Source organism: Podarcis cretensis, assembly GCF_951804945.1.
Source record: "Podarcis cretensis genome assembly, chromosome: 16".
In the NCBI taxonomy this organism is placed as follows: domain Eukaryota; kingdom Metazoa; phylum Chordata; class Lepidosauria; order Squamata; family Lacertidae; genus Podarcis; species Podarcis cretensis.
The window spans coordinates 9,171,470-9,192,598 of record NC_137186.1 but is presented as its reverse complement, the minus strand read 5'-3'; the positions used below and the strand labels follow the sequence as shown (position 1 = coordinate 9,192,598).

At 48.1% G+C, this 21,129-nt stretch overlaps 1 protein-coding gene across 1 annotated transcript; it reads right to left on the bottom strand.

Annotated features, from left to right (window-relative positions):
- Positions 1 to 4,865: 4,865 nt before the first annotated feature.
- LOC307205786 (protein S100-A6-like) lies at positions 4,866 to 13,510 on the bottom strand. The gene is made up of 3 exons (XM_079958585.1): positions 13,366 to 13,510; positions 6,339 to 6,486; positions 4,866 to 5,088 (listed from the first exon to the last, which is right to left on the bottom strand). Exons 2-3 carry the CDS (start codon positions 6,474 to 6,476, stop codon positions 4,954 to 4,956), a joined length of 273 nt encoding a protein of 90 aa, XP_079814711.1. The 5' UTR covers positions 6,477 to 6,486; positions 13,366 to 13,510; the 3' UTR covers positions 4,866 to 4,953.
- Positions 13,511 to 21,129: the final 7,619 nt, after the last annotated feature.

Sequence of the window (21,129 nt, the reverse complement as noted above, 5' to 3'; positions counted from 1 at the left end):
TTCCGTCACTGGTTTTTGTGTGGTTTTCTGGGCGGCGGTTCGTCCTGCCAGATCAGGGTTGGGACTGTCCCAGCCTTGGGTCCTCTTTTTTCCAAAGCAGCTGCCCACAGCCTGCAAGGAAGGGGCTCAGGGCGACGCCTGAGCTACATTTCGCCCCCGGTGTCTGGTCTGCTTCCGATGCAAAACTTTGGGAGCCCACCCGCCGCTGGTTTTCAGAAGCCGCTTGCCACGTGGTCTTGGCAAAAGAGGAAAAACCGATGCAAAATTCTCCGGACCGGTTTCATGTGATCTTGAGTGGGATACTTGGGCACACGAATTTACTAAGGGAAGTGCTTCCGGATCAGGCCCATGGCCCATCTAGTCCCACATCCCTGTTCTCTCCGGGGCCTCAATGGGGCACCCACAACTGAACCCGAGTGTGAAAGCAGCCTCCCCTCCTGCCATTTCCAGCTATCGGTATTCAGAAGGATACCGTCTCTGACCCAGAGGCAGCCCCGGTGGCTTGAAGCAAAACAGAATATGGCAGTTCTTGGCCACCTCGTCTTCCACAGCCAGAGAAGAAGAAGAAGAAGAAGAAGAAGAAGAAGAGGAGGAGGAGGAGTAGTTTGGATTTGATATACCGCCTTTCACTCCCTTTAAGGAGTCTCAAAGCGGCTAACGAGCTCCTTTCCCTTCCTTCCCCACATCAAACACTCTGTGAGGTGAGTGGGGCTGAGAGACTTCAGAGAAGTGTGACTGGCCCAAGGTCACCCAGCAGCTGCATGTGGAGCAGCGGAGACGCGAACCCAGCTCCCCAGATTACGAGACTACCACTCTTAACCAGGGGGCAGCAGTGGGCTCCTCAGAGGCCGGATCTACTGCCTGGGACGACTGCCGCACCTTGCCTCATGGGTGCGCTGGCTCTGCTCTGACCGTGGAGGTAAAAGATAAAGGTACCCCTGCCCGTACGGGCCAGTCTTGACAGACTCTGAGGTTGTGCGCCCATCTCACTTAAGAGGCCAGGGGCCAGCGCTGTCCGGAGACACTTCTGGGTCACGTGGCAAGCGTGACATCGCTGCTCTGGCCAGAGCCAGAGCCAGAGCCAGAGCCGCACACGGAAACGCCGTTTACCTTCCCGCTGGTAAGCGGTCCCTATTTATCTACTTGCACCCGGAGGTGCTTTCGAACTGCTAGGTTGGCAGGCGCTGGGACCGAGTAGCGGGAGCGCACCCCGCCGCAGGGATTCGAACTGCCGACCTTTCGATCGGCAAGCCCTAGGCGCTGAGAGTAGCCATTCCTAGCCATATCCTCCAAGAATTTGCCCAGTCTTCTAAAAACATCTAAGTTCACGCCCGTTACTGGCATTTACAGAGTGAATTCCATAGGTAAAACAGCAGCACAGAGCTTTCAGCGACTCCTCTGCCCTTGATTTTAGCGTGTAGCTGTTCAGTTGGCCAACTAGATACCCCAATGCGAACCCAAAGACAATGGGAACTCTGCGACTCTGGCGCCGATTATGGAGGCAGAACATCCCGGCTAGTGGTCACCAATCGCCTTATTCCTCCCCGAATTTTGCATTGGCCAAGAGCCTTATTCGTCCATGGTTTAGCTACACGAAGTAAGATCGTTTACCTGGAAACAAAATGCCCTTAACTTTACAGAAGCAAGACTAGCTAGTAACAAGCTTTGGACTAAGCTAAGGTGTGGCTGGTTGGCCTCCTTGCTAGCCTGTTCCCTTTCGGCCTCTTCCAGTTTCTGAGCATTGCTTGGCTTAAATTTTGATACGGAGTCTTCCCTGAAAGGCCTGTAAAAGATTTGTGTGCCCTCCAACATTCCTCAGATGAAAATGTCCCTATGGTCACGTGAGGACTGTCAGAAGATATGCTCAGTTGCACCAGGACTCAGGAATCCTGAGCTGATCGGGCAATGGCCAGTGTTGAAACCACATTAACTTGCTCCTTCATGCCTTTGCACTCAAGGTCTAGCTTCCCATTCAATAGATAAATAGCAGAAAGCTCCACAACTGAGATCCAGATTTTTTTGGTAAGACTACAAAACTTGCGAGTAACACCTGCCGGGAGAATTAATGCAGCCAGAGTGCCACCTGGTGGTGCTACAAAATAAGTACACCTGCAAAATCTCCCTCCATCTCACCTGCCTTACCTGGTGAGAGGTGAGAGTCCGAGTGCACTTTTAACTAAATGAGTAAGGGGTCAGTTGGCTCTGACATAGATGGTCCACTTGGTCCATTTTTTTCCACGAAGCCCAACCAGAAACCCATGGAAAGCTCAGAACAGTGGCAGACCAACATTTTTGGGTTCCCAAAGGTCAAACTGTTATGGGGGCCCCTTCGCAACCAGCAACGGGTTCTGGGTAACCACTGCTTTCTTCTTTACCACATCTGTACTACTGACTCTCAAACTTGGGGGTTCTTGAAATGCATACTGCAAAAGATAAATCGTGTGACTCAAATTGTGTCTACTAGACCTCAAAACGCTAAGCAGCATGGACTAAATTTCCTTCTGGGGTCTCTGGGGGATGAGGCGCTCTGAAGCTTAAACATCATTAGTTTCGTAGTAGATCCGCTCCTGGCTCAGCAGCAGAGCAGGGAGGCAATAGCGCTCCCTGCTGTCGCCCTCCGACAATTGCCACTGCATTGAGAGAGACTGAATCTGGGGGCTCTGCTTAGCTGCAGAAGGCAGGGTGGTATGTCACAAGCTGCTGCTGAAAAGGATCTATACCCAGGAAGGGAACCAAGTCAGTGGCAGAGAGCACCTGCCGTCCATACTGAAGGTCACAGGTTAAATCTCTGGCATCTCAGGGTAGAAATGGGAATGCCCCTGTCTGAAACGGAACAGCTAAGGGAGCTGGGCATGTTTAGCCTGGAGAAGAGGAGGTTAAGGGGTGATATGATAGCCATGTTCAAATATATAAAAGGATGTCACATAGAGGAGGGTGAAAGGTTGTTTTCTGCTGCTCCAGAGAAGCGGACACGGAGCAATGGTTCCAAACTACAAGAAAGAAGATTCCACCTAAACATTAGGAAGAACTTCCTGACAGTAAGAGTTGTTTGACAGTGGAATTTGCTGCCAAGGAGCATGGTAGAGTCTCCTTCTTTGGAGGTCTTTAAGCGGAGGCTTGACAACCATATGTCAGGAGTGCTCTGATGGTGTTTCCTGCTTGGCAGGGGGTTGGACTCGATGGCCCTTGTGGTCTCTTCCAACTCTATGATTCTATGATTCTATGAAACACTGTAGAGCTGTTGCCGGACAATGTGGACAAGACTGAACCAGATCGGCCCAGCAGTCTGGGCTGGCTCCATGTTCTGTGTCGTCCCCCACCCAAAAGGGCTTTCAGAATCCCACCCAGCAAATTTATTCTTGATGGTGTTCTTTAAAGGGGCTTCTGTTTCTGTTCGTTGGCTTGGGGTGTGTGTGAGACTAGGGGGTACGAACCCCCCCAATCAGACTTACCCCTTTGCCCATTCCCCACCCCTGACCAAACCCTTCTCCCTTTACAATTCGTCCTCCCTTCCTACTCCCAAATCCCACCCCCTTTTGCTTGCTTCTTTAGCCCCTTCCATCTTTTTAACATGCACACTGCTTTTGTGGAACGTCTTGGTTTCTGTTCAGCGCTATTGTGTGAATCTTTTAAATTGCAAAACATGCTGCTGCAATGGTGTTGACTATGGACCTTCCAAGGTTCCCTATTTTCCAGGCACAGTCCCGGATTTACAGAAGCCGTCCCGGTTTCTGATTCAATCCTGGAATGTCCCATTTTCCCTTAGGACGTCCCTATTTTCATCGGAGAAATGTTGGAGGGTATGGAGTTCTCTTAACCCCATAGCCATCTAAAGGCAGCCCTGTATAGAGAAGGTTTTCTTTTAATGTTTTGTGTACAGTGGTACCTCAGGTTACATACGCTTCAGGTTACAGACTCTGCTAACCCAGAAATAGTGCTTCAGGTTAAGAACTTTGCTTCAGGATGAGAACAGAAATCGTGCTCCGGCGGCAGCAGGAGGCCCCATTAGCTAAAGTGGTGCTCCAGGTTAAGAACAGTTTCAGGTTAAGAATGGACCTCCGGAACAAATTAAGTACTTAACCCGAGGTACCAGTCTGTTGGAATCCGCCCAGAGTGGCTGATGATGTCGACGATAATAGAATAGAAGGTGCTTATTTTCATCCGAAAAATGTTGGGGTGTGTGTGACTAGAGTGCTGAAGATGAGAAGAGGCCTGGTGATAGGTCTCAGCCACATCTTCAGGTAGGTATGAGAATTGTTGCTGGCCTGAAGCTCTGGACAGCTTCTGCCAGCTTGGACCATTTTGTGAATATAGGATCCCCCCGGAACCCGCTGTTTCTAAAAATGGCAGCCATTTTGACTTATGCCACTCCTCTCCAACAGCCATTTTGTGACTGACACTCATAGCACTTCCCTCAAAAATCCAGATATGCCCGCTGTTCTAAAAATATCGGTGACGCTGCTTTTAGGCCACATTCGCACCATACATTCAAAGCACAACTTCCAACAGTCATGGCTTCCCCCAAAGGATTCTGGGAGCTGTTGTTAGTCAGGGGTGCTGAGACCAGTTATTCCCCTTACAGAGAGTGTGTGTGTGTTGTTTAGCAATCAATACCTCTTTCTCATGAAATTCTGGGAAATGTAGCTCTGTGAGGGCAAAGCATAGTCAAAACACTCTGTGAAATTATGGGTGGGAATGCCTGTCTCTCCCCCCCCCCAAAAAAAAACCTGGTCCCCTTTTTAATTTCCATTTTTTCCCTTTCCTTTTTTGCCAAGCACGTAAAGCTGAATGCGTAGGACTTGCGAGTTACCTGTTCACACACCATGGGATCTCTTTGGCAAAAGTCACGGGATGCAGAGCCAAACTTTACAAAACTTAAATTTTATTGGACGTGAAACCGCCTACAGAGGTATAATCCCAAACCACAAAACCTCAACCCACCGGGGTGTACATTTACGAACTCAAAGCTTCGTTGTAAATCATTGCCAGGGCACCCAGGAAAGTGACGTATTCCTGGAAGTTCACCACTTGGTCCCCATTGCGGTCCAGATCTTTCATTAATGCCTGTATCTCTGCATCTTGCAGTTTCTGAAATAGACAACGAAATCACGAATTTAGAATGCTCAGTGGAGCAAGGCCTTTGCTTTCCGTTTCAACATTTGAGGCGATTTTCTGGGAAACTTCTGGGGGGAGGCAAGGGTTAGTATGAATAATAGCATTATTTTTATCGCAGGTGGGGGAAAGCGATGGGAGATACTGTTGGTGACACCTTACTCCTCCTTTAATGCTGTCTGAGTCTCGCTCTGCACATGCACAGAAGGCGTTCTTTATACCCTCCTTTTGGGATTAAGACCTCGCCCTGGCACCTAGCTGTCTCCTACACTTTCTCATTTCCTGACGCCATCGCGCGACAGATTCGTCTACGTGGCTTCCTGACCATTTGATGGAATTTTAACTGAAAAGCTCCTTTCTTGAGGATTTAGCCCAAAGCGGAAGACAGCTGGGTCATGAAGGGACTGCTTCACCCGCTTCCCACCCGTTCATATCCCCCTGCTCGCTCTCTCCATCCACTCAGATGCTTCTCCACTTGTGGGGAAAGGTCTAGGGTGGGTGGGTGTCCTTCTGTATCCGAGACCACATAACACCGGTCTTGAAATACCTACATTGGCTCCCAGCACTTTTCAGAGCACAATTCAAAGTGTTTGTGCTGACCTTTAAAGCCCTAAGTGGCCTCGGTCCAGTATACCTGAAGGAGCGTCTCCACCCCCATCGTTCAGCCCAGACACTGAGGTCCAGCGCCGAGGGCCTTCTGGTGGTTCCCTCCCTGTGAGAAGTGAAGTTACAGGGAACCAGGCAGAGGGCCTTCTCGGTAGTGGCGCCCGCCCTGTGGAATGCCCTCCCACCAGATGTCAAAGGAAAAAACCAGACATTTAGGAGACATCTGAAGGCAGCCCTGTTCAGGGAAGCTTTTAATGTGTGACATCTTAGTGTATTTTTGGTCTTTGTGGAGGCTGCCCAGAGTGGCTGAGGAGGCCAGGCCAAATGGGCGGGGTACAAATAAATAATTATTATTATTATTATTATTATTATTATTATTATTATTATTATTATTATTTCCCCCTCTGGGAGAAAAGCAACAGGGGCAAGCCGTTTTGAGTCAGTGAGGATATACGGTAGGTCATACGGCTTACTCTACCCCACCATGGTCACATTGCAGAGCTTTTAATTTGGGGGGGGGGGGAGAGAGCGAGAGACAGGATGTGTCCCTGTGTAGCCCCAGCTTCCTTCGTCCTCAAATAGGAACTCTGAGCATATTTGGTCCTTTCCCCCATCCTCACCGGTCCAATGGTGAGCTCCTTCTGGATCAGCTCCTTCAATTCCTTCTTGCTTAGGGTATTCTTATCGCCATCTTTGCCGGCATAGTTGTGGAAGGTGACAACCAGCAGGCCGATAGCTTGGTCAAGAGGTGCTGCCATGGTGAGAGATCTGAAAAAGGGGCAAGACAGAACAGGGAGAGTTCAAGAGGCTGTACGGATTGGGAGGGGAAAGCCGGCCTTCTAAAGCTTTCCTGCTGCCTACCTCTCTAACGCAAAGGGACATGGGTGGCGCTGTGGGTTAAACCACAGAGCCTAGGGCTTGCCAATCAGAAAGTTGGCAGTTCGAATCCCCGTGACAGGGTGAGCTCCCGTTGCTCAGTCCCTGCTCCTGCCAACCTAGCAGTTCGAAAGCACGTCCAAGTGCAAGTAGATAAATAGGTACCACTCTGGCAGGAAGGTAAATGTCGTTTCCGTGCGCTGCTCTGGTTCGCCAGAAGCGGCTTAGTCATGCTGGCCACATGACCTGGAAGCTGTATGCCGGCTCCCTCGGCCAGTAAAGCGAGATGAGTGCCGCAACCCCAGGGTCGGTCACGACTGGACTTAATGGTCAGGGGTCCCTTTACCTTTACCTCTCTAACGCATTTACTTTATTTTTATTTAATAAAAATCCCATAAGCATCACTGCATCTGTGTGAGCGGCAGAGAACAAGTTTAAAGAGCTGCAGGCACGGGTTCGAGTTGCACTTGTTAATGTAAAACAGGGCTGGGGAACGTTTCTTCAGCCTGAGGGCCAGACAGCCTTCTGGGGCCGCAGGCAAAAGTGGCTGACGTGACAAATGTGGATTTTGCCCTTGTACATTAGGCAACTTTCTCTGTACACTACCCTCCATCCAGGCTAGGAAGAAGCCTCTGTTGGACTTCTAAGCCAGGCAGAAACAAGGAACGTGGAAATAAGGTCTGGCAAGGGGTATGGCTCAGGAGAAAGAGAAAAAATACAACATGGAGAGGGTCCCAAGGGCCAGACAGAGAAGCTGGAGGCCCACATTTAGTTCCTGGGCCTGAGGTTCACTACCCATATTCCTTTTCTTTTTAAAAGTTGGTTCCAGTTTTTGTTTTGACTGCAACAAAGAAAGAAAATATTTAGATGAAGGGGGTGGGGATGTCAGTCTGGTAGCACCACATTCACTGCAAAAATAAGGCAACTGCTTTCCCCAAGGCAATTTTTTTTTTTGGGGGGGGAACTTGTTCTACAAGCTTGCAACGTGGTTCGGGTTAAACTGGGAAGGGTATGCATGTAGGGTGCCTATTGGCTAGCATCTGTGATGTCACCTGGTTGCCTCTCCTCACAGTCTGTGTGAGAGTTTCCCAATGCTTTTAGGATGCTTAAAAAAAGTATTAATATAATGCATCGCTTTATAATACTTTTTTTTTTAAAAAAAGGGTAGCCCATCTGAAATAAGAGGTGAAGGAAGGACTTGTAGCTCAGCGAAAAGAGTGCCTGCTTTTTATGCACAAGGTCCTGGGTTCAAATTCCAGCTAGAACTGGGGGAAACCTTTGTCTGAAACTCTGGAGAGCCTCTGCCAATGGTTTGACTCAACAGAACAGCTTCCTATGTTCCGGGGGGCAGAGGCCAGTCAGGTTTAGGACTGAGCTATGATTTGTCTTGCAACTAGGCCCAACCACCCACTCACCCATTGTGATATCCTCTCTTGGCATGGCCTGGTGCCAGGAGACAGTGTGTCCTTGTGGCACTCTGTCATCCTAGCTGATCACAGGGTGCGGTCTCTTAATCCTGGGAAGGAACATGCCCACAGGGGTAAGGACCAGAAGTCTTAGAAGTCACAGCAAGAGGTATTTAGGCTTAACGCTTCTCATGTGCTGCAAGCTGAGCGATGAAAGGAGAACACTCGTCCCAACCCACATCAAGGCAGCGACTCTCTCTCCCCTAAAAATAAAGTAAGATTCCAGTCCTCATGGTTCCAGATTAAGGTCTGACTTAATTGGGAACAGAGGAATCATAGAATCATAGAGTTGGAAGAGACCACAAGGGCCATCGAGTCCAACCCCCTGCCAAGCAGGAAACACCATCAGAGCACTCCTGACATATGGCTGTCAAGCCTCTGCTTAAAGACCTCCAAAGAAGGAGACTCCACCACACTCCTTGGCAGCAAATTCCACTGTCAAACAGCTCTTACTGTCAGGAAGTTCTTCCTAATGTTTAGGTGGAATCTTCTTTCTTGTAGTTTGGAACCATTGCTCCGTGTCCGCTTCTCTGGAGCAGCGGAAAACAACCTTTCTCCCTCCTCTATGTGACATCCTTTTATATATTTGAAGATGGCTATCATATCACCCCTTAACCTCCTCTTCTCCAGGCTAAACATGCCCAGCTCCCTTAGCCGTTCCTCATAAGGCATCGTTTCCCGGCCTTTGACCATTTTGGTCAAAGGAAGCTGCAGTATATTGAATCAGAGCAGTGGTCCATCTAACTACTGTCTACACTGACTAGCAGCAGCTCGTCAGAATTTTAGGCAGTGTTTTTTCCAAGTCAGGGATTGAACCTACAAGGTGCTGTGCTGCAAAAAAGTATGATAGGCAGCGGCAGCCGCAGCAGTTTCAAGATCCAGTTCCGCAAGTTCTCATTTTTGCACAATCTTAAGGAAGAATGAACAACCCACCCTGAATCCGTCATGGTTTATGAGAACAACAGTGGTTTCTAGATGGGTTTTTTTTAAGGTGGTGGTGATCTTATCTGGCCTCTTCAGAGAGAGTGAGAAAGCATACAGGGTGTTCTTGCTGGGCGGAAAAAGATCACCACCTTATCTACAGGTGCGATGGCAAACAGAAGGGGCACGGAGGCAGCGCATCAAATCCTCACGGGGTCTCTGCCATGGGAGCATATTCACCCAGTGCTTTTCCAGCTGCACTGGCTCCTGGTGGAGTACAGGGTCAGATTTAAGGTGCTGGTTCTGACCTTTAAAGCCCTTCATGGCCTAGGACCCTCGTACCTACGGGACCGCCTCTCCTGGTATGCCCCACGGAGGACCTTAAGGTCCATAAATAGCAACACTCTAGAGGTCCCATGCCCTAAGGAAGTCAGATTAGCCTCAACCAGAGCCAGGGCCTTTTCAGCACTGGCTCCGGCCTGGTGGAACGCTCTGCCTCATGAGACCAGGGCCCTGAAGGATCAGATTTCTTTCCGCAGGGCCTGTAAGACAGAGTTGTTCCACCTGGCCTTTGGCTTGGAGTCAATTTGATTCCCTCCCCCTCTTTCTTTTTTCCTTTCTCCTCCTGTGATGAGGCTGCATTTTAATGTTTAATTTTGTATTTTAATCTTGTTTTTTTAAGTTGTATTCATTCAACTTGTTTTTATTATTGCTTGTTAGCCACCCTGAGCCCAGCCTTGGCTGGGGAGGGCGGGGTATAAATAAAAATAATAATAATTATTATTATTATTATTATTATTATTATTGCTGCTCCCTTTGTCTGCGGTTTGGGGCATCCCCAGCACCATCACCTGGGAGGGCTCCCGTCCCCCCAACACAGTAGCAAATGAAAACCACACGAGGCCCGATGACATGTGCTCGACAGCTAGATTTGTGGAGAGAGAGAGAGCAAGGCCCAGCCACGCCCTACAGGTGTGCTGCCTCACCATTGAGCAAATTGCATAGGGACCAGTTGCCTGGGGAAATGAGGGCATTGAGGAGCAACCTGGCGCCCTACAGAACTACAGCTCCCATCAGCCTCGGCTGGCACAAGAAGTGGCCAAGGATGATGGGAGTTGTGGTCCAACCACTAACCTGTGGGCCCTTCAGGATGCTGTTGGACTACAACTCTCATCACCCTTGGCCATTGGCTGATGGGAGCTGTAGTTGTCCCATAGGTCACAGAATCTCCCATTCCTGTTCTAGAGGATGGCACATAATCACACTCATCGACAACACTCTTATTCCACTTATTCCGTGGCTCCTCCCCGCCCCCGCACCCTGGGAAGTGCAGGTAATTTATCATTATCATTAATATCATCATTAATTTGTACCCCGCCCATCTGACTGGGTTGCCCCAGCCACTCTGGGCAGCTTCCAACACATATAAAAACATAATAAAATATTAAACATTAAAAAAACACTTCCCAATACAGAATTGCCTTCATAATAAAAGAATGAACAGGGCTGTTTTCATGGAACTTTCATCTCCCTGAAAGACCTACAGTTTACAGCATGGGTAGGCAAACTAAGGCCCAGGGCCGGATCTGGCCCAATCGCCTTGTAAATCTGGCCCGCAGACGGTCCGGGAATCGGCGTCTTTTTACACGAGTAGCAAGTGTCCTTTTATTTAAAATGCATCTCTGGGTTATCTGTGGGGCATAGGAATTTCGTTCATTATTATTTTTTCAAAATACAGTCTGTCCCCCCACAAGGTCTGAGGGGCAGTGGACCGGCCCCCTGCTGAAAAAGTTTTCTGACCCCTGGTTTACAGGATGCTTGTAGGGAAGTTAAAAGGACGTGGCAGTTAAAAGCGACATGAGGGCGCTTTAAATGTAGGATGCATAGAACCCAATACTAAGAACTTATCAAGAATGTATAATTTGCTGTTGAAATGGAACACACAGGATGAAACGGTGAAATCAGCTATGATTAAATGGGCACAAGACATCGGTCATGATATTATGTTTGCTGACTGGGAACAGTTATGGACTACCGGTATTAAATTTACTGCATGTAATGCTTTAAAAGAAAACATAATGAAAATGATCTATAGGTGGTACATGACCCCAGTCAAGCTTGCAAAAATCTATCATTTGCCCAATAATAAATGTTGGAAATGTAATGAGACTGAAGGTACTTTTTATCACCTTTGGTGGACCTGCCCGAAGATTAAAGCTTTTTGGGAAATGATCTATAATGAAATTAAGAAAGTCCTTAAGTGGACTTTTCCTAAGAAACCAGAGGCTTTTCTCTTGGGCATGGTGGGCCAATTGGTGTTAAAGAAGGACAGGATTTTCTTTATGTATGCTACTACAGCAGCAAGAATTCTACTGGCAAAGTATTGGAAGATGCAAGAACTACCTACTCTGGAAGAATGGCAAACAAAGGTGATGGACTTTATGGGATTGGCTGAGATGACGGGCAGAATCCGTGACCAGGGGAAGGAGACAGTGGAAGAGGACTGGAAGAAATTTAAAATATACCTTAAAAACTGTTGTAAAATTGAGGAATGTTAAGATGTCAAGGGGTAAGAAACAGAGAATTACAGCTGTAACTAAAAAAGTAAAGGAAATTTAATGAAAGGGAATTAAGATAAATTGACCAAAGGGTTGCTGAAGAATCATAAAACAAGGATGCAGGGATGGGGAGGTATGGGGAAGTCGAAGGAAAGAAGGTGTATGAAAATACGATTATGAAGTTATACTTGTTTAAATGTTTTGTATGTTTTTGTTATGTCTTTTGTTGGTTTTTATTATGTGTTTGAAAAATGAATAAAAATTATTTTAAAAATAAATAAATAAATAAATGTAGGATGCAAACGCTCTACTAATAAAGTAGCAACGAAATTACTGGGACTCTGTGTGCATTATCACGCCTCCCCACCAGAGGCCAGGAGGGCGTGTGGAGCAGTCTTGATGCGCAAAGTTTGCAAGTGGCACAAGCTAAACAAGCATGGAGAGGGGGGGGGGGAAGCCGTGGGTGCGTGTGATGCCCCACCCTTGGGCAATTCCCTATTTCTGTCACCCAACACCCCCCCTCCCCAAACATCCTTCCTTTTTCCTGCGCTCTTGCAGAACAGCTTCATGCGTCAGGCTCCAAACTCTCCCCGTTTGGACTCTGGGCGCCTCCCAGTTCTCGAGTGGGTTGCAAAATTCCTCGGGTGGGGAGAGCAACCCGCTCCCTCCCCACAGCCGTGGAAAAACCCCACATGGCAAAGGCTTGGGTTGGGGGGGGGAGCGCATTTTGCCCAATGGGAGTAAATCCGAGGGAATGTAAGTTTCCATTTACAAGGGAGCGGCTCCTTGAGCGCAAAAGAGCGACGCGCTCGCTGCCGTGGTTCGGCGGCGAGAGGACAAGCGCTCTGCGTATGCCCAGAGGCACCGCCTTTATTGCAGCTCAAATCTCAAACCGCCGGGAGGGGCAGAGGAGAGAGAGAGAGGGGCGTTGAATTCCAGAGCTGTACTAACTCCGGATTTCCCGTTTGCATTTTGGCTTCTGGTTAAGTCGCTTTCAGACTTTCTGCACAAGAGAGAGAGTGTCTGAAAGCGACTTAACCAGAAGCCAAAATGCAAAAGGGAAACCCGGAGTTAGAACAGCTCTAGAATTCAACGCCTCTCTCTCTCTTTTGCAGAAAGTGACGCCTAAACGAGAAGAGTAGCAGTAGAAGTAATGAAAAGGTTTTTAAGAAAGAGGTTTTAAACGAAAGAGCACCCAATATTTGAATGGAGGAGGAACATTAAATAAACCATTGTACCCTTAACCTGGGAGGGTGACCCACTGAGCTCAACGGGACGAAATACCGTTAAATAAATGACAATATCAATTGCACGTTTAACTTGGGAGGGTGCCCTACTGAGCAAAATGGGACTTAACTTCTGTGTGGGCCCCGGTAAGAATTACGCTGCCATCCTATGCGGTCTTACTTCCGAGGAGACCCGTACAGGCTCGCGTTGCTAAGCTGCTCTCCTGTACTTATGCAAACCTCGTTGAACTCAAGGGGCTTACTTCCGAGTAGACCTATCGGATCTCCCTGTTAAGAACGAGGGAGGGGAAGGCTAGGCAAAAGGATCTTTCTGATAGGGCAGAAAGGATATTAAAAGGTTCGATTTTTTTCCAAACTATTCCTAGGTTAGTGGGGAGGAAACCACATCTCTTGAAATGGTCTCTCGACTGTCCCTAAGGAGGAAAAAAGAACAGGGGAACTAGGAATGAGGGGCACATCTGGAGCAAAAAAGCGACACATCTGGCTCACTGGAGTGGGGAAATCTTCTGCAAAAGCCCAGGAGATGATGGGAACGAAATGGAGGAGCCGTGGATGGGAGGAGCAGAATTCAAGACTTACCAGAAGCGAGATGGTCCGGTGCTGAGTGGCAGGAAGCGATGGGGAAAGTAGTATCCCACAGCTGGGGCAGCTGGACTTAATAGGCAGAGGCGGAGCCGAGGCTGTCCCAGGAGGCAGCTGATTGGATGCAAAGAGGAACAACGCCCCCCCTTCCCCAAAACTTTCTGTGTATTTCAAACTCCACCTTTATTTGCTGTATTAACTCTTTCCCAGGTTCCAGAACCCTCCAACACTTCTCAGGTGCAGAGAGAGTGGGGAGGGAAGAGAGACCTTTTCCATAATTCCACCCAGAGGGCTAGAAGCTTGTCATTTCTTTCCTTACGCAGACTTTATCTCTTTACTCTGTGCCTCGGTTTCCCTTTCCAGGTGAGCGTCCTTCTTTCCCTTCCATCCGCCCACCTCTCTTTCTCTCTTCTTTTCCCTCTGTGCCTCAGTTTCCCCTCCAGGTGTTTGTTCGGTCCTGCGTTTGCTCTTGCTCTTGTGCCTCAGTCCCCCTCCCCGTGTCCGTCTGTCCATCCTTCAAATCAAACTGGGATTTGACGAGCCCTTAAACACACAGCCAGATCCTCCGATCATTTTCAAAGAACGTGTGTGTATACATACATACCGTATTTTTTGCTCTATAAGACTCACTTTTTCCCTCCTAAAAAGTAAGGGGAAATGTGTGTGCATCTTATGGAGCGAATGCAGGCTGCGCAGCTATCCCAGAAGCCATAACAGCAAGAGGGATTGCTGCTTTCACTGCGCACAGAACCCTCTTGCTATTCTGGCTTCTGAGATTCAGAATATTTTTTTTCTTGTTTTCCTCCTCCAAAAACTAGGTGCATCTTGTGGTCTGGTGCATCTTATAGAGCGAAAAATACGGTATATATATTAGGGGCTGCTGTCTCTGCCCAGCCTACCCCTTTCCCCTGTCCCCATCCCTGATGAACCCCCCTCCCTTGATATCTAACTCACCCCCTCACCTATCCCCCCCTCTATTGGCAGCCATGCAAATAACTGAGCATGGTGACACCTTACGTCTTTATGCATATATATATCTGCCTGTTTATTTTCTAACTTTATTTTATTTTCTGTTTATTTTCTAACTTGTTGCATGGAAATTACAGTGGCACTTCAGGTTACAGACTCCGCTAACCCAGAAATAGTACCTCAGGTTAAGAACTTTGCTTCAGGATGAGAACAGAAATCGTGCGGCGGCAGCGGGAGGCCCCATTAGCTAAAGTGGGTGCTTCAGGTTAAGAACAGTTTCAGGTTAAGAACGGACCTCCAGAGCGAATTAAGTTCTTAACCAGAGGTAACCACTGTACCTTTTCAAAGCATGGCAACAGGCAAAGATTTACAGCAAGACTCACTGCCCGGTCACCCCCCATCCTCATATTTACAGAATACCCTCTGCCTGCTTCCTACAAAACCAGTTGTACCAGTTCCTTTAAGAGCGATAAATGAGTGTGTGGCCTTGCCAAGAAGATTTGCTTGGATGTCTCATTTTCACACAAGGGGCCACCTTGCCTTCCGAGTGACCTGCCAGTGGTTGGCGGGGCTGGAAGCAGAACTAACGAATATATGCGTGCAACTTTTCTGTTGTTGGGAACCGTAGTTTGCCAAAGGGTCTCTAAACAGCTCTCAGCACCCTGAACAAACTACAGTGCTACCCTGTTACCTAGTCCCTGTTCCCCGCCCTTGTTGACACACAGATCTCTCGCTCTCCCTAGCTACCAACGTTCCTCACATTCTCCAATACTTTCTCTCTGGGCTTTCACATATAGGGCAGGGTGTGTGTGGAATGAAAGGATACTGGTTTGCATGTGAGTTGATTTGCTAACATGTACGTACTGGTGCCAATTTTAAAATGATTACTGTAATTTAAACAGGAATCCGGGACATGTCAGCCTCGTGGAGAAGACGGTGACTGGGTGAGGTGGGTGCCTGTTCAGTCTGCCGCACGGGTGTTCGGTTACCTGCAGACGGGCAATTTCATCACTTCTCCCTTTTGGAGTTCCTTATCCTTAAGCTTGGACGCGGGTGGCGCTGTGGCTTAAACCACAGAGCCTAGGACTTGCCGATCAGAAGGTCATCAGAAGGTCGGCGATTCGAATCCCCATGACGGGGTGAGCTCCTGTTGCTCTGTCCCTGCTCCTGCCAACCTAGCAGTTTGAAAGCATGTCAAAGTGCAAGTAGATAAACAGCTACCGCTCTGGCGGGAAGGTAAACGGCGTTTCCATGCATTGCTTTGGTTCACCAGAAGAGGCTTAGTCATGCTGGCCACATGACCTGGAAGCTGTACGCCAGCTCCCTTGGCCACTAAGCGAGATGAGCGCCGCAACCCCAGAGTCGGCCATGACTGGACCCAATGGTCAGGGGTCCCTTTACCTTTACTCTCCTTAAGCCAGATCAGATACGGCCATTCAAATGGAGCTGGAGTGGACCAAAGCGGCCCTCCAGCTTCTCTGCCTGGCCCTCGGAATTCTCCCCAGCCACACCCACTTTCTCCAGGCCATGCCCCCTCACTGCCCTTGCTTTGCCCTTGCTTGACACGCTCCTTGAGTGTTTTTGCCTGGCAGGAACGTGTCTTTGCTCTCTGGTAATGTCTCAATACTTCCCCGGTTGGGGGGGATAAGTGTATATATGTGTGTGTGTGTGTGTGTGTGTGTGTGTGTGAGAGAGAGAGAGAGAGAGAGCCAGCTAGCTTACTGTACAAAGATAAAGCTGACAATTTTTGAACTACAGATAGGTAGCCGTGTTGGTCTGCCATAGTCAAAACAAAATAAAAAAATTCCTTCCAGTAGCACCTTAAAGACCAACTAAGTTAGTTCTTGGTATGAGCTTTCGTGTGCATGCACACTTCTTCAGATGTATCTGAAGAAGTGTGCATGCACACGAAAGCTCATACTAAGAACTAACTTAGTTGGTCTTTAAGGTGCTACTGGAAGGAATTTTTTTATTTAATTTTTGAACTATTTAAATAAATATTTTAATATGATGAATTTGTGATCAGGATTCGAACTATGAGCAACAGAAAGAATTATGGCCATGATATTAAAAAAGGGAAGATAGGGTGCCACAAAGGGGTAGAATTAAAAAACACCGCGGAAAATGGGATGGGAAGTCGATAAAACAAAAGAAAAAAATATTATGTATTGGAATTTTATGTGAAATTTTCAAAAATTTAATTAAATGATTTTTGATTCTTTTAATGTTGACACTTGTTGCTCCGCACTGGTGTGTGGCCCCTAAAGCATTACCAAGAAGGGAAGGCGGCCCTCAATCTGATAAAGTTCTCCCCTCCTTGCAATACAGGGCAGGGCACGTGACCACCAATCAAAATTGAGATGCTCTTGTGCACAGTGGTAGTGGGGATTGACTGGTAGGGCAGAAGGCAGGGAGCCTGACAGTAGGTGGCGCCAGAGTCGATGACAGGCAGAGCCGATGAATCCTACTTTTGTCCCCATCCTCCTCCTCCTCCCTGCTGAGGAGGAACCCTGAGACTAAGGAAGAGGAAGCAGTTGTAAGAAGGAAGGAAGGCTTGGGGCAGGTCAAGGCTGGTCGGGCAAGTACCCCCTTTCCCCCTAATGGGCCAGCCCCCTCACTGCAAATTGTGCAATGCCTTCATTATCAAATCAAGGGGCGCTGGCTAAATTCTGCCCTGCAAAATTGCTGCTGCTTTGTTTATTTTGGCCCTCTGGGTTCCAGTTTTCATTTTCTCTGCAACAGCCTCCTGCCTCACCCCGCATTGCCAATTAAAAAGTAATGGATGGTATTTCTCTCTCTCTCCCCGCCCCCCTTTTTCTCTCTGGGGAAAAACACATTAGATCAAACGTAATTGCCTCCTGGAAAATGCATGCATTGCAGCCCAGCAAAGGACCACACACCAGGGCATGAGCAGCCCTGCAAAATTGGCTTCGAACGACACAGAACCATTTGGAAGGCCTTCGCTTCCTCCCAAAATTGCCCAGAGGATTGTGAGCACATTTGAATGCATCCGAAACAGATGCGACCCGCAAGGAAAGGTTGCCGTGTGTTCCCGCTGAGGGTTGTAGCTAACAAGCCACACCCTCTTCCAGGAAACTCCATTCCGTTCTCCCTCCTTGCTGCCCTGGTTTTTCTGTTCTCTTCCATCCCAGGTGAGCCAACATAGGAATCTCCCTGACACCAAGTCAGATCATTGGTACACCTGCACACAGACAGTGCTTTCTCCAGGAATTCAGACACGGAGTCTCTCCCAACCCTTCCGGGAGATGGCACTGGGGATCGATCCTGCGACCTTCTGGATGCCAAACAGCTGCTCTTGCACTGGGCCACGCCCCTTCGCCATAACATCCTGCAGCCACGGAGCATGTTCTGCCCTCGTTGGACAGGGTTCCCTTCCATATAAGGTTTTCTTTTCCCAGCCTAAATATGTCGTTTTGGGTAGTTCTGCAAACTTTGATATGGCCGGCCCTGACATTAGATAGTGCAAGGGTCTGCTTCAGGCTGGATGTGGGTAGTTCCACAGGCTGGAAGCTGCTGGTTGCTGCCTTCTGCAGGTTTGTTTTATATATATATGTTTTGAAATAAAAAAAAAGGGTCATAACATATATAATAAATGTTCATAACTGCACCAACCAAGCATGTACATCGATATATAAACCACATGTCTGAAAAGTCCTAAAACCATTTTGTCCCTTCCAAATTGACCTCAAACACTTCTCTGCAAGGTCGAAGGAAAATGGAAAAGCCTCCCCATTGTCTCCTCCTTCACAAATCCTATCTTAAGGGTATGTCTGTGTATGAATAGGGTGAGCCTGTGACCTGGCTCAGGAACTAAGTATTTATCATTACAAAAGACTGGCCAGGCTACCCAGGAAATCCAACCAAGTGACCATTAACAGGTCTGCCTGACAGGAGATAAACAACGCACTCAGATTTCTGTTGTAGACAGCCCTTTCTGTGATGTATGTATGATGTGTCTGGGTGTGGTCTTGGACTCCAGGGCAGGCAATTTAAAATGTCTATATAAGGGCGGGCACACCTGGGTTCAGGGTCCTCCTCCTTTCCTGCGTGCGAGAGGAGCACCCTGTTGCAACAGTTCAATAAAGATCAGGCTTACTATCTGCTTAGCTTCCCAATATTCTCTGGTTGGCCTCTGTTCTTTTCTCCAGCCGATGGAGAACCTACAAGACTCTGTAAGGGCTCTTGTGTTCCCCATAAAGGAATAAGGGCAGATTTTTGTTTATTACAGTTTAAATCAACCAGCCATTTGCATATTCGTCAGTGAATTCACCCCATCCTTTTGCTTTCTCCTTCCTTTCACCTGGAACAGAGCCCAGCTCCTCGGCTGAACAAACACCGGTCTTGAGTCCACATCAACCTGCTTTAGCAATGAATAGGAAACCTGAGCATGCATGAATGAGATCATGCCTCTGAGGGCTTCTCTGTTCTCTGTTTGCTCCAGGTGCAACAGGAAACCTTTGGTTACAAAAGGAAGTGTTCTCTAGCAAGGATTGGAGAGAGCCTGAGTCCCTCCAGGCACCGTGGGAACCTGACTCTGCTCCAGTCCTAGCTAAGGATGGGCAAATGTTGCCTATTTCAGTTTCTCAACTCCCCAGGGTTATCTTCTGTTCTCCACATTACCACACCTGTTATGTACTGAAGTTCTCACCCCGGGCCAGCAGGGGGATACTGTAGATAGTTATGCAAATGAAGGATCGAAAGTGACGTTCAGTGATTGGATAGTTTTTATGCAAATGAAGGATCGAAAGTGACGTTCAGTGATTGGATAGTTTTAGAAAGTTGCTACAGTAACGTTGTACTGGAGCTCTATATAAGCAGGCTGACTGAGCCCTTCAGTTCAGTTCTGTTCTGGCCTGTGAATAAATAAGAGCTGTTTGAAGAATTGCTGTGTCGTCTGATATGTTCACCCACAACTTAACAACACCGGCTCGTGGTTTTGCCTTAAAATGGGGGGTGTATGCCACCTTGATCATCTCGGAGGTAAGGTGGAATATAAATGTAAAAATAAATAAAATGGTTTTTGTACTGCTTAGAGCCTATTTTGGCCTTTGCAGGATAAATAAATACACATTATTATTCGTAGCTCGGCCCCTCTTAGAAAACCCTCGGTTCACTTACTTTGGAGTAAGCCCTGTGGAACCCACTGGGACTTACCGCCGTCTTAAACGCAGATCTGAGTTTTGTCTCAAAGGAAAGGGCACTGAGATTGTATCTCAGCTGGGTTTTCATTGGGCATTGCCACCTAGTGGCAGAAGGAAGCATTACACTTCCTGTCTGCCTCCACAGAACTTCCTGCCTGCCTGACTGATCTACAGAGACTGGTCTCCTTATCTAGAAAAGACTTTGAAGCATCTTGTGGGGCCACTTGTCAACTCTTTCATTTTAAAGTTGGCAATTTGTGGGTGTGCTTGCTAATATCAAATCTGAGTGTTGGCCTATTGACAACACAACTCAGCAGTGGCTTTCAAGGGCTTTACCTGGAGATCCTGGGGGAAACCTTCTGCATCTAAAACTTGGGTGGGGAATCTGCGGCCCTCCAGGTGTTGCTGGATCCCAACTCCCACCATCCCTGCTAGCATGGCCAATGGTCAAGGATGATGGGAGCTGTAGTCCAGCAACATCTGGAGGGCACCAGCTTCCTCCATTTCTGGTTATCCCAACCAATCAGGGTCCACATATTAAATGCCACTTAAAGGTAAAGGGACCCCTGACCATGAGGTCCAGTTGTGGCTGACTCTGGGGTGGCAGTGCTCATCTCGCTTTACTGGCCGAGGGAGCCGGCGTACAGCTTCTGGGTCATGTGGCCAGCATGACTAAGCCACTTCTGGCGAACCAGAGCAGCGCACGGAAACGCCGTTTACCTTCCCGCCAGAGCGGTACCTATTTATCTACTTGCACTTTGACGTGCTTTCGAACTGCTAGGTTGGCAGGAGCAGGGACCGAGCAATGGGAGCTCACCCCGTTGCGAGGATTCGAACTGCCGACCTTCTGATCGGCAAGTCCTAGACTCTGTGGTTTAACCGACAGCGCCACCCGCGTCCCATAATTAAGCTGTTGGGTATGGTATATAAAGAGCAGCACCTAGCTCTCTCAGTACCCTGGTGGATGGGTCATGCTTACTGATATATTGTAATTTAGTGTAAAAGGAGTTTTTGTTTTTGTTATTAAAAACCTAGCAAAAGTTACTTTTGCATTTCTTGGAATGTGTGGTCTCCCCAGCTTGCCTTCTGCAGCGCAACTAGTCTGCAAAAGAACCAACATCTTTGGTTATGGGCCCAGCTGCTGAGTGGATGACTGTACATTTTTGGACTTTAAGAAAGGTTTGAAAGCTCCTCCTGTTGGTGTGGTTCTGTGAGTCTGGAAGAGTTCTAGAATGGTTGACTGGGTTCCAGAACTGAGAACGCTCTGATGTTCCCACAGCTGACAGATGAGAACTACAGTTTATGGTCATTTTGGGTGGAGGCACTTTTGACCTCTCGGGAAGTTTGGACCTATGTAACCGATGACCCTGTGACTATTGCTTGGTCGAAAGGAGATGCAAAAGCCAGGGCGATAATTAATTTGGCTGTTGGCGACCAGCAAGTAGTATACATAAGGAATAAGAAAACTGCCAAAGGAATGTGGGACAGTCTTGCAGCAGGTCAAGGGTGATGGGATTTGGAGTCCAACTACATCTGGAGGGCCACAAGTTGTAGCCTCCGGACTGATCCTGCCTGCCTTCTCCAAAGGTTCCATGTGGCTACAAACAATCAACCCTTGGGACTAAATGGC